This window comes from Pristiophorus japonicus, chromosome 12 (assembly GCF_044704955.1).
Source record: "Pristiophorus japonicus isolate sPriJap1 chromosome 12, sPriJap1.hap1, whole genome shotgun sequence".
Taxonomy (NCBI): domain Eukaryota; kingdom Metazoa; phylum Chordata; class Chondrichthyes; family Pristiophoridae; genus Pristiophorus; species Pristiophorus japonicus.
Window position 1 is genome coordinate 118870741 of NC_091988.1, and position 12661 is coordinate 118883401.

Below are 12661 nucleotides of genomic sequence, written 5' to 3' on the forward strand. Positions count from 1 at the left end.
TGTAGCGAGAAACGATTAATAGTTACTTGTTGCACCACAGTCTCTCGAACATCTTTTTATTCATGATGGATTGGCTAGCGCCAGTGTCCAGTTCCATGGCTACAGGTAAGCCATTCAATTTTACGTTTAGCATTATAGGTGAACATTTCGTCGAAAATGTGTGCACCCCGTGTACTTCAGCATCTGCCTCCTTTCTCTGAGACTCGAAATTGCTTTGATCCACCATGGACCGATCTTCCTCTGCCACGTGGTGGTTAGCAGGTTTTGCAGAGCTTGCAGCTCATTTGCAAGCTTGTTGGAGTTGCCCCATTGTTCCACAGCTCTTGCAAACATATCCTTTGAAGCGGCATGAATAGGCTGAATGGAAGCCTCCACAACGCCAACAAGGTGTGAATTGCCTTGCATTCATCCTTTGTTGGGGACTCTGAGTCATCTGGGTTACCTGAGGCCTGCTGGCAGTTGCAGACTCGTGGGTGCTGCCCTGTACATTTCTGCTCGCAAACACAGTTCCAGTTAATTTATGAACATTGTTAGCAATTGTGTGCTGAGAGATTTGTTTGGTATTATCACTGGTGGGCATAAAGGCCTGTGCTATCGCAATGGCCTTACTGAGGGTCGGTGTCTCTACAGTCAAAAGTTTTCGTAGGATGGCCACAAAATCAAGCTGGACAGATTGCAACGCGAGGGCATCATCTCCCAGTGGAATTCAGCGAGATGGCCAGCCCGATTGTTCCAGTACTCAAAAGTGATGGCACCGTCAGGATTTGCGGCGATTATAAAGGAGGCAGATGCTGAAGTACACGGGGTGCACTCATTTTTGATGAAATGTCCACCTATAATGCTGAACATAAAATTGAATGGCTTACCCGTAGCCATGGAACTGGACACTGGCGCTAGCCAATCCATCATGAGTAAAAAGATGTTCGAGAGACTGTGGTGCAACAAGTAACTATTAATCGTTTCTCGCTACAGGACCAATACCCACTACCAAAAAAGTCTCTGCGCATTTGCTCCAGGAGCCATCAAACTCACATTGTCCTGCAAGTCGCCTTAGCTCGGCGACGTAGCTCACCACTTCCTGACCTTCAGATCGCTGGCACGTCTAGAACCGATACCTCGCCATCAGCACGCTCTCCCTCGGGTTAAGATGCTCCCGAACCAGTGTACACAGCTCCTCATATGACTTATCTGTAGGTTTCACCAGAGCCAGAAGATTCTTCATGAGGCTATAGGTCGGTGTCCCGCAGACTGTGAGGAGAATCGCTCTCCTTTTTGCAGCGCTTCCTTCTCCGTCTAGCTCGTTGGCTACAAAGTACTGGTCTAGCTGTTCGACACAGGCTTCCCAGTCCTCACCCTCTGAGAACTTCTCCAACAGTTTGCTGCATCTTTGCATTGGATTCATATTCTCGTCACCAGTTGTTGTGTTCCTAACACAGATGAGACTGCACACCGAGAGGTTAAAGTAACAGTGACCTCAGTCTTTATTAAGACACTCCAGAATGAGGAACAGGCCTTAGGGGCCGGCTAATATACAGTGCTCCCAAGGGATGCTGGGACCCCTTGGGACTTCAGGGGATGCGCTCCCTGGTGGTGGAACATGGGAGTACATGCTTTACAGATACACAACACTACCCTACGTAAACTAGAGATGATCCAAACCTCAGCAGGCCGTGTCCTGACTCGCACAAAGTCCCGTTCACCCATCAGCCCCTGTGCTCACTGCCTGTGTCCTAACTCGCACCAAGTCCCGCCCACCCATCACCCCCTATGCTCGCTGACCTACATTGGCTCCCGGTTAAGCAACGCCTCGTTTTCAAAATTCTCATGCTTATTTTCAAATCCCTCCATTGCCTCACCCCTCCGTATCTCTGTAATCTCCTCCAGCCCCACAACCCCAGAGATATCTGCGCTCCTCTAATTCTGCCCTCCTGAGCATCACTGATTATAATCGCTCAACCATTGGTGGCCGTGCCTTCTGTTGCCTGGGCCCCAAGCTCTGGAACTCCCTCCCTAAACCTCTCCACCTCTCTCCCACTCTTTCCTCCTTCAAGACGCTCCTTAAAACCTATCTCTTGTCACCTGCGCTAATTTCTACTTCTGCGGCTTGGTGTCAAATTCTTATCGTACAATACTCCTGTGAACCACCTTGGGACGTTTCACTATGTTAAAGGAGCTATATAAATACCAGCTGTTGTTGATGATGATGTTGTTGTCATCGAGCAGACTGCTGACATTCATGGTCGAGTGTGAATAATGGTCACGAGTGTGAGGTATGAGAGGATGTCCAGAGCAGGCAAACACCTTCAGGAGAGGATGGGACAAAACGAGACAAGGAATAAAAGGAATTTCTGTACTATAACTTTTTTATTTTACTGACTTTGAGCTGTTTGTGGTGGAGCTGCCCACACACTCTCACAGAGGCCAGGCACATCCCACTCCCATTCTATCGTCACTCATTCTCCTGGCATCAGGGAAAGTAGCCAGTGCACAATGCTCAACATGTGAGTAAAAGAAAGAAAGACTTACATTTATATAACGCCTTTCATGACCACCAGGTGTCCCAGCACAATTTACAGCGAATGACATACTTTTGAGATGTAGTCACTGTTGTAATGTGGGAAATGCAACAGCCAATTTGTGCACAGCAAGCTCCCACAAACAGCAATGTGATAAGACCAGATAATCTGTTTTTGTTATGTTGATTGAAGGATAAATATTAGCCAGGACACTGGGGATAACCCCCAATGCTCTTCGAAATAATGCCATAGGATCTTTTAAATCCACCTGGAAGAGCAAATGGGATCTCAGTGTAACATCTCATCTGAAAGACGGCACCTTCGGCAGTGCAGCACTCTCTCGGCACTGCACTGGAGTGTCAGCCAAGATTTTCCTGAAAGTGCAAAGACATACCAGGGTCATAGGCAGTCCCTTGGAATCGAGGAAGACTTACTTCCACTCTTAACATGAGTCCTTAGGTGGCTGTACTGTCCAATAGGAGAACCACAGTCCCTGTCACAGGTGGGACAGATAGTCGTTGAGGGAAAGGGTGAGTGGGACTGGTTTGCCGCATGCTCCTTCCGCTGCCTGTGCTTGGTTTCTGCATGCTCTCGGCGACGAGACTCGAGGTGCTCTGCGCCCTCCCGGATGCATGTCCTCCACTTAGGTCTTTGGCCAGGGACTCCCAGGTATCAGTGGGGATGTTTCACTTTATCAGGGAGGCTTTGAGGGTGTCCTTTTAATGTTTCCTCTGCCCACTTTTGGCTCGTTTGCCGTGAAGGAGTTCCGAGTAGAGCGCTTGCTTTGGGAGTCTTGTGTCTGGCATGCGAACAATGTGGCCTGCCCTGCGGAGCTGATCGAGTGTGGTCAGTGCTTCAATGCTGGGGATGTTGGCCTGGTCGAGGATACTAATGTTGGTGCGTCTGTCCTCCCAGGGGATTTGTAGGATTTTGTGGAGACATCGTTGGTGGTATTTCTCCAGCGACTTGAGGTGTCTACTGTACATGGTCCATGTCTCTGAGCCATACAGGAGGGCAGGTATTCCTACAGCCCTGTAGACCATGAGCTTGATGGCAGTTTTGAGGGACTGGTCTTCAAACATTCTTTTCCTCAGGCGGCTGAAGACTGCACTGGCACACTGGAAGCGGTGTTAGATCTCGTCGTCAATGCCTGTTCTTGTTGATAGGAGGCTCCCGAGATATGGGACCAGGGTACAATCCCAGGGACTCCATGCTCCCCCAGGGACAGAGTCATGTTGGGGTACAGTGCCCTGATGCCCAGCCTCCCCCATAGACAGTATTGTTGGGTTACCATTCCCTGGTCCCCAGCCTCCCCAGGAACAGAGACATGTTGAAGGCAGCAGGACAGGTGGATAAGGTGGTTAAGAAGGCCTACGGGATACTAGCCTTTATTGGCCGAGGCATATAATACAAGAGCAGGGAGGTTATGCTAGAACTGTATAAAACACTGGTTTGGCCACAGCTAGAGTACTGCGTGCAGTTCTGGACACCACATTACAGGAAAGATGTAATTGCACGAGAGAGGTTACAGAGGAGATTTACGAGGATATTGCCTGGGCTGGAGAATTTTAGCTACGAGGAAAGATTGGATAGACTGGGTTTGTTTTCTTTGGAACAGAGGAGGCTGAGAGGAGATGTTATTGAGATGTATAAAATTATGAGGGGCCTAGATAGAGTGGATAGGAATGACCTATTTCCCTTAGCAGAGGGGTCAACAACCAGGGGGCATATATTTAAAATAATTGGTAGAAGGTTTAGAGGGGATTTGAGGGGAAATTTCTTCACCCAGAGGGTGGTGGGAGTCTGGAACTCACTGCCTGAAAGGGTGGTAGAGGCAGAAACCCTCACATTTAAAAAGTACTTGGATGTGCACTTGAATATTGTGTACAGTTTTGGTCTCCTAATCTGAGGAAGGACATTTTTGCTATTGAGGGAGTGCAGCGAAGGTTCACCAGACTGATTCCCGGGATGGCAGGACTGACATGTGAAGAAAGACTGGATCGATTAGGCTTATATTCAGTGGAATTTAGAAGAATGAGAGAGGATCTCAAAGAAGCATATACAATTCTGATGGGATTGGATGCAGGAAGAATGTTCCCGATGTTGGTGAAGTCCAGAACCAGGGGTCACAGTCTAAGGATAAGGGGTAAGCCATTTAGGACCGAGATGAGGAGAAGCTTCTTCACTCAGAGAATTGTGAACCTGTGGAATTCTCTACCACAGAAAGTTGTTGATTCCAGTTTGTTAGACGTATTCAAAAGGGAGTTAGATGTGGCCCTTACGGCTAAAGGGATCAAGTGGTATGGAGAGAAAGCAGGAATGGGGTACTGAAGTTGCATGATCAGCCATGATCATATTGAATGGTGGTGCAGGCTCGAAAGGCCGAAGGGCCTACTCCTGCACCTATTTTCTATGTTTCTATGTTCCCATGTAAGGGCTACGGACCTAGAGCTGGAAAGTAACTGTTGGTCAGCCACGATGGGCCGAAATGGCCTCCTTCCGTGCTGTAAATTTCTACGATTCTATGATGCAGTCCTCTGGTCCCTCGCCTCCCCCAGGAACAGAGATATGTTGGGGTACATTATCCAGGGGGGGAACAAGATAATGTAAAAGGTTCCGGACCCAAAGTGTTAACTTGTCTGCTGTCTCTGGCTTGGAGCGATATTGGCAGTATTTTGTTGCCGGTTTCAGATTTCTGTTGCTGAACAATGTCAGTGCACTTGCTGCGAGCACCACACTCACACACACTATGCAAAAAAGGACTACAGTTCCCAGAGACCGCCAGCCAGATAAGGCAGGACCAATGGAGCGGCCGGGAGGTGGGGCCAAGACTTGAGGCTAAAAAGCCCCAGAGCTTCAGGCTCAGTGGAGTCGCGTCCTTTGGCTGTGTGCGAGCGATCTATCTCCAGATCTCCAGAACCCCAGCCCATGGACTGCGTGCATTGAGCGGCGGGGCACACAGCACACAGCACAACGCAGACAGCCCCCGGCTTACACTCAATGCTGTGGTTGCGTCCTGCCGCCGGCATCGAGCCCGAGCCCGACACCGACACCGACACCATGCACACCCTGCAAAAGGACACCACCTTCACCAAGATCTTCGTGGGCGGCTTGCCCTACCACACTACCGACTCGTCCTTAAGGAAGTACTTTGAGGTGTTCGGGGACATCGAGGAGGCGGTGGTGATTACCGACCGGCAGACGGGGAAGTCCCGGGGCTACGGCTTTGTAAGTACCTGGGAGCGCGAGTTACACCTGCTTTAAGCGGCAGTGAGCGGCGTCTTAAGGGGCAATATGGGGGGGGCCCTTTAAGGGGCAGTATGGGGGGCGCCTTTAAGGGGTACTGGGGAGGAGGGCCCTTTAAGGGGCAGTGAGCGGCGCCTTTAAGGGGCAGTGGGGAGGGGGGCCCTGTAAGGGGCAATGAGCAGCGCCTTTAAGGGGCTGTGGGAGGGGGCCCTTTAAGGGGCAGTGTGGGGGGTCCTTTAAGGGGCAGTGGGGTCTCTTGCCTTGTGCTGGTGGCGCTGCCCTTGCTGATTGGCTGTGCTGCTCCCCTCCCTCCTTTTACTGAGGTGGGCTCGGGATTTAAAGACGAGCAGCCTGTTTAAATGGGGATAATCTGGGGGTGGGCCCCACCAGCTGCTGAGCTGTGCCTCCTCCCTGCCCACTGACTCTCACTGTGCCCCCTCCCTGCCCACTGACTCTCACTGTGCCCCCTCCCTGCCCACTGACTCTCTCACTGTGCCCCCTCCCTGCCCACTGACTCTCTCACTGTGTCCTCTCCCTGCCCACTGACTCTCTCGCTGTGCCCCCTCCCTGCCCACTGACTCTCTTGCTGTGCCCCCTCCCTGCCCACTGACTCTCTCACTGTGCCCCCTCCCTGCCCACTGACTCTCTTGCTGTGCCCCCTCCCTGCCCACTGACTCTCTCACTGTGCCCCCTCCCTGCCCACTGACTCTCGCTGTGCCCCCTCCCTGCCCACTGACTCTCGCTCTGCCCACTGACTCTCACTGTGCCCCCTCCCTGCCCACTGACTCTCACTGTGCCCCCTCCCTGCCCACTGACTCTCGCTGTGCCCCCTCCCTGCCCACTGACTCTCACTGTGCCCCCTCCATGCCCACTGACTCTCGCTGTGCCCCCTCCCTGCCCACTGACTCTCGCTGTGCCCCCTCCCTGCCCACTGACTCTCACTGTGCCCCTCCCTGCCCACTGACTCTCTCGCTGTGCCCCTTCCCTGCCCATTGACTCTCACTGTGCCCCCTCCATGCCCACTGACTCTCGCTGTGCCCCCTCCCTGCCCACTGACTCTCGCTGTGCCCCCTCCCTGCCCACTGACTCTCACTGTGCCCCCTCCCTGCCCACTGACTCTCTCTCTGTGTCCCCTCCCTGCCCACTGACTCTTGCTGTGCCCCCTCCCTGCCCACTGACTCTCACTGTGCCCCCTCCCTGCCCACTGACTCTCGCTGTGCCCCCTCCCTGCCCACTGAGTCTCACTGTGCCCCCTCCCTGCCCACTGACTCTCACTGTGCCCCCTCCCTGCCCACTGACTCTCTCACCGTGTCCCCTCCCTGCCCACTGACTCTCACTGTGCCCCCTCCCTGCCCACTGACTCTCTCACTGAACGAAAACACACTTCCTCATTTGCCAAAATACAGAAGTAGCGGCTCAATTATCAGCCGATGTGATGTTTGTTTTGAGAAATTACTCGCTCTTGAAGCTAATGCTCACATGAGAAACTTAAAAAAAACGGTCCAACCAGTCAGTCAGGAAATGGGACTGAGTCCAGTGTAGGGTTGGTAACGCTCTTGTGTCTCTTAACAAATCCAGGGAGAATAGAACAGGTGTTTTGTACAGTGACGAGGTCTGGCAGTGAAGTATGTTAAAAAGGAGAGAGAGAGAGAGAGTGGGGGGCGGGAGAGAAAGAGAGTATGGGTGGGGGGGGGGTGGGGCGGAGGAGAGAGAGAGTGTGTGTGTGTGTGTGGGGGGAGAGAGAGATAGAGAGCGATTGTGTGTGGGGGAAGAGAGACACACTCACACTAACCAGTCTGACCAATCTAACTGGGTCTGAGCTGATTTAATTTTGCTCTCCCCCCGCGCCTTCCCTAAAATCCTATAATTATCTAATTTTGTTCCATGTAATGTGTAGGTTGATTTTTTTGGCAGAAAATCTCTGTCCTGCAGTAAACACCCAGTTGCTGCTAGCATGTGCTGAGTGTCTGTGCGTCTCTCTATTTCACAGCCGCTCTGTGGTGGGAGAGGGGCAGGAGGAGGAGCGGGCAGCCTCTGTGTGAGGGCGGGAGGGTGTCCTGAAATGCTGGGTCGATTGGTGCAAGATGGCCTGACACCCGTGTAGTGGGGGAGGCGAGGGTGACCATGTTGAAGTGTGGCCACAAACACTGGTGGCCTCGATCTCCCCATCGATGGCCAGTGATCTGCTTGTATGCCTCATTCCACCGTCACCAGGTGGAGGTCAGAGCCAGTGTGGGGACAGTGCCAAGAGTTGGGTCAGGACTTGAAATGTTGCACACTCCCTCACATTCTGAGGCCCTCCTCCTGGACTAACAACTGTAATGTTTGCACCTGTGAGTATGCTGGAGTGCATCATCACCCCCGGCAACCACATTTTAATTTGATTTTATATGTTTTAAAGTTTAATTTGCTTTAATTGCCGGATTTTTTAGTGTCCCCCTCCCCTTTTATAGGGGGCACTTGTAAAATATATGGTTTTAATGCCCCCCAAAAAAACACAAAAAACCCCAAAAAAACATTTATTAGAAAAAGGGGCAGTTAAGTGTTTGGAGTGTCCCCCAGATTGGGGGGCACTTGATCTAATGTTTATTTTGTTCCCCCCCCCCCCCCCAAAAGAGTTGTAGAAGCTGTTGGGCGCCGGAAGGACTGGAGTGCATCATCACCCCCGGCAACCAAATTTTAATTTGATTTTATGTTTTAAAGTTTAATTTGTTTTAATTGCCAGGTTTTAGTGTCCCCCTCCCCTTTTTATAGGGGGCACTTGTAAATTATATGATTTTAATGCCAAAAAAAAATCACTAAAGGAAAAAAACCACACAAAAAAAAGAGGGCAGTTATAAGTGTCTGGAGTGTTCCCCAGATCGGGGGGCACTCGATCTAATGTTTATTTTGTACCCAACCAAGAGTTGTAGAGCTGTTGAAACCAAATTTTAATTTGATTTACTATCTAAAGTTTAATTTGTTTAAGTTGTCGGTTTTAGTACCCCCCACCCCCTTTTAGCCAGGGGGCACTTGTATAATTTGTGTGTTGGTGCACCCCCCAAAAAATCAAGGGGGCACTTGAAAAGTTTTTGGAGTGTGCCCTCCACCCCCACCTTTAATCAGGGGGCACTTGATTATTAGTTTACAACAAATAGTTGTAGAGCTGTTGAAACCAAATTTTAATTTGATTTATGTTTCTGGTTAAAAGTTAATTGGTTTAATTGTCGGTTTTCGTGCCCCCTGTTAATAAGGGGGCACTCGATTGATGGTCTCAATTAAAATGGTTGTAGATCTGTTGATTGTGCCCTTAAAAAAAAAGGGACACTTGATATAAAAGTTTTACACAAAAAATAGTTGTAGAGCTGTTGAATTATGAGTGGCTTAGCCAGACACGTGATGTTCACAAGACTCAATAAAACCCCAGCCAATTGGGTTCGGGGGATCCACGATGAGGCAGGTGATTGTGAGCCTGGTGGATGAACTGGTAATGTGTAGTGTGATTGTTAAACCTTTGCTAATAAACCAACTAGTTCTTAATAGCAATGTGTTGCTCTGAATTCTTAAGCAAAGAACCCATGAAGCAAATACATTCCAAGAACAAAGGGATCCAGTCTCTCCTAATTCAGTAGAAAGGCTCTCTGAATATGGCCATGTTTGGTGACCCCTGACCCGGAAGCTATTGGGTCTCCACAAGCGACTCGCGAACAATTTCAAGCTTTCTCCGTTACTCTGTGCATAAGGAAGGTGGTAAATCCGAGAGTAGGAAGTACCTGGTCTGTGTTGAGTGCACTGAGCCTTGCCAGAGCAGCAGCAAGGCTGCTTTAATTGGCCTCAGCACCCGCAGGTTAGTGAGGGAGTGAGTCGAGGAAAAGTAGGCAGAGATTCTGCACTGGCTGGTTGTTCAGTGACCACCTGCTGGAAAGTGCACCTCTGGATGTGGTGTGAGTACGGGATCTGTCTGGGCTGTGATGCCCCACACAGTGGAATAGCCCACTGACTCTCTCCACGTGCGTGTGATGAATGACTGCCGAAGGGTGGTCGGCACTGGTTCCAGACGTTCATTCCCCTGCCTTCAGAGGGGTGGAGGTGTGGGGGCAGATGGAGAAAGCATTTTGAACCGAGTATTCCTTCTCCCCCTGTAATAATGGTCTTTAAGGTGATGGGCGGGAGAGGGGAGGGAGAGTTGGTTAAAGAGGGGGGAGTGTCTCACTGCTTTTGAAGTTTTGCCAAGCAGTATTTTCAAATGTGCTGTCTGAATGTAGTAAAACTGAGATTGAATCCGATAATCATTGTAGCACTGATGCCTCCGACCACGCTGAGCAAACGCATCCATGAGTAACTTCAAAATCAAATACATAACTAAATACAGATGGTCACTGCGACTGTACCCAGCAATCTCCTTTTAAGACATGTCTCCAGGGAAGGGACTGGGAGTTGCTGACATCGAGGGACAGTCAGTAGCAATAGCTGAGTCTCAGGGAACTGGATTCACATCCAGTGGAGATCCAGTCAGTCACACTGGGTATTCCGTAGCTAACTACACGCATTTATTCAGCTTCCGCAGGCTGGGCTCTGGTCATCTCACCTGACTTGTGTCGTTAGCTTTCACTGTTCAAACATAAAGACTGACTCACTCACTCACTCACATACATACACACATACGCACACTCAGATGTTGTTGGGTTTGTTTTTATGGGCTCTGTACCAGCAGCAGTCACAGTGATTCCACATTTCACTTGCCCTTTGTAGTCTTTTTAAAAATTTAGTATCAAAGACTCGCTGCAGTTATCCGAGAAAAGCTCCAGGGGCTGAAGATTAGAACTAGGCCCAAACCAGGCACGAGGCCCAAATTGGTTAATTCAGCTTCGAAGGCTGATTGGTCCATTATGCCAGCAAGAGAGTTGCAGAGTCTCTCGGACCATCTTTTCACACATTTCCTTCTTGGGAACCAGAGCTGCAGAGATTAAACACTCCAGCCGTACAACATGGGGTCCACCTTCTGAAAGGGGTGCTGTTTTAGAAAGAACTTGCATTTATATAGCACCTTTCACAACCTCTGAATATCCCAAAGCGGTTTACAGGCAATGAAATACTTTTTGATGTGAATTAATTGTTGTAATTAGGAAGCACAGCAGCCAATTTGTGCACAGCAAGCTCCTACAAACAGGATCTCACCGGTTTGAGAGTCAAGCAGACAACACTCAGCACCCAGACCCGTACTTTCAGATCCATTTGCCAGTGCAGAGCCATTTGTTGGAAGAAGCTAAATAAAAATGAGGAAAAATTCTAAAACATTTCACTGCTGCCTGAGGCCTTGCTCTGTGCAAATTGGCTGCCGCGTTTCCCACATTACAACAGTGACTACACTCCAAAAATCGCAGATTGTACAAGTTGTCGTGCTGAAACATAGAAACACAGAAAATAGGTGCAGGAGTAGGCCATTCGGCCCTTCGAACCTGCACCACCATTCAATAAGATCATGGCTGATCATTCCCTCAGTACCCCTTTCCCGCTTTCTCTCCATACCCCTTGATCCCCTTAGCCGTAAGGGCCATACCTAACTCCCTCTTGAATATATCCAGTGAACTGGCCTCAACAACTATCTGCGGCAGGGTTAACAACTCTCTGAGTGAACAAGTTTCTCCTCATCTCAGTCCTAAATGGTCTACCACTTATCCTAAGACTATGTCGCCTGGTTCTGGACTTCCCCAACATCGGGAACATTCTTCCCGCATCTAACCTGTCCAGTCCCAGCAGAAACTTATACGTTTCTATGAGATCCCCTCTCATCCTTCTAAACTCCAATGTATAAAGGCCCAGTTGATCCAGTCTCTCCTCATGACAGTCCTGCCATCCCTGGAATCAGTCTGGTGAACCTTCGCTGCACTCCCTCAATAGCAAGAACGTCCTTCCTCAGATTAGGAGACCAAAACTGAACACACTATTCCAGGTGAGGCCTCACTAAGGCCCTGTACAACTGCAGTAAGACTTCCCTGCTCCTATACTCAAATCCCCTAGCTATGAAGGCCAACATACCATTTGCCTTCTTCAACGCCTGCTGTACCTGCACGCCAACCTTCAATGACTGATGTACCATTACACTCAGGTCTCGTTGCACCTCCCCTTTTCCTAATCTCCTGCCTTCCTAATGGGAGGCACCTGAGGCTTCATCCTGCTTCCTTTGTACCGTGGTTGGCTGACTGTTGTACTGACTAGACGGGCTGCACTTAGGGTGTTGGCTGGTCTGAGCAGAAGGGGCCAGCTGTAACCTAGTACACCAGGCTGCACAGTTGCTGGGCTGTTGGTGAGCCTCAAACAGTTGGGCCAAGTGGTGGCAGAGAGGGTTGTGACTTGTGACGTACTCATTCAGAGATTCTGTGGGTCTCTTTTAATTGGACCAACTGGGGCGGCTCTGAGTTGCCCCAGTGTCACCTGACCGAAGTCGGCATCATTAACAGGGTCCGATCAAACTGAGAGATGCTTAAAGTCATCATCATCATAGGCAGTCCCTTGGAATCGAGGAAGACTTGCTTCCACTCTTAGAATGAGTTCTCAGGTGGCTGAACAGTCCAATATGGGAATTACAGTCTCTGTCAGAGGTGGGACAGACAGTGGTTGAGGGAAAGGTTGGGTGGGACTGGTTTGCCGCACGCTCCTTCCGCTGCCTGCGCTTGTTTTCTGCATGCTCTCAGCGATGAGACTCGAGGTGCTCAGCGCCCTCCCGGATGCACTTCCTCCACTTAGGGCGGTCTTTGGCCAGGGACTCCCAGGTGTCGGTGGGGGTGTTGCACTTTATCAGGGAGGCTTTGAGGGTGTCCTTGTAACGTTTCCTCTGCCCACCTTTGGCTCGTTTGCTGTGAAGGAGTTCCGAGTAGAGCGCTTGCTTTGGGAGTCTCGTGTCTGGCATGCGGACAATG

General features: G+C 50.2%; 1 protein-coding gene across 1 annotated transcript in view; it reads left to right on the top strand.

Moving 5' to 3' along the window:
• The first annotated feature begins 5371 nt into the window (after positions 1–5371).
• The window catches only part of LOC139276982 (RNA-binding protein 38-like), a 66210-nt gene continuing 58920 nt past the window's right edge, over positions 5372–12661 (top strand). Inside the window, exon 1 of the mRNA XM_070894977.1 lies at positions 5372–5744. Coding sequence (XP_070751078.1) covers positions 5517–5744 — 228 coding nt within the window. The 5' untranslated portion in view covers positions 5372–5516. The remainder of the gene's footprint in view (positions 5745–12661) is intronic.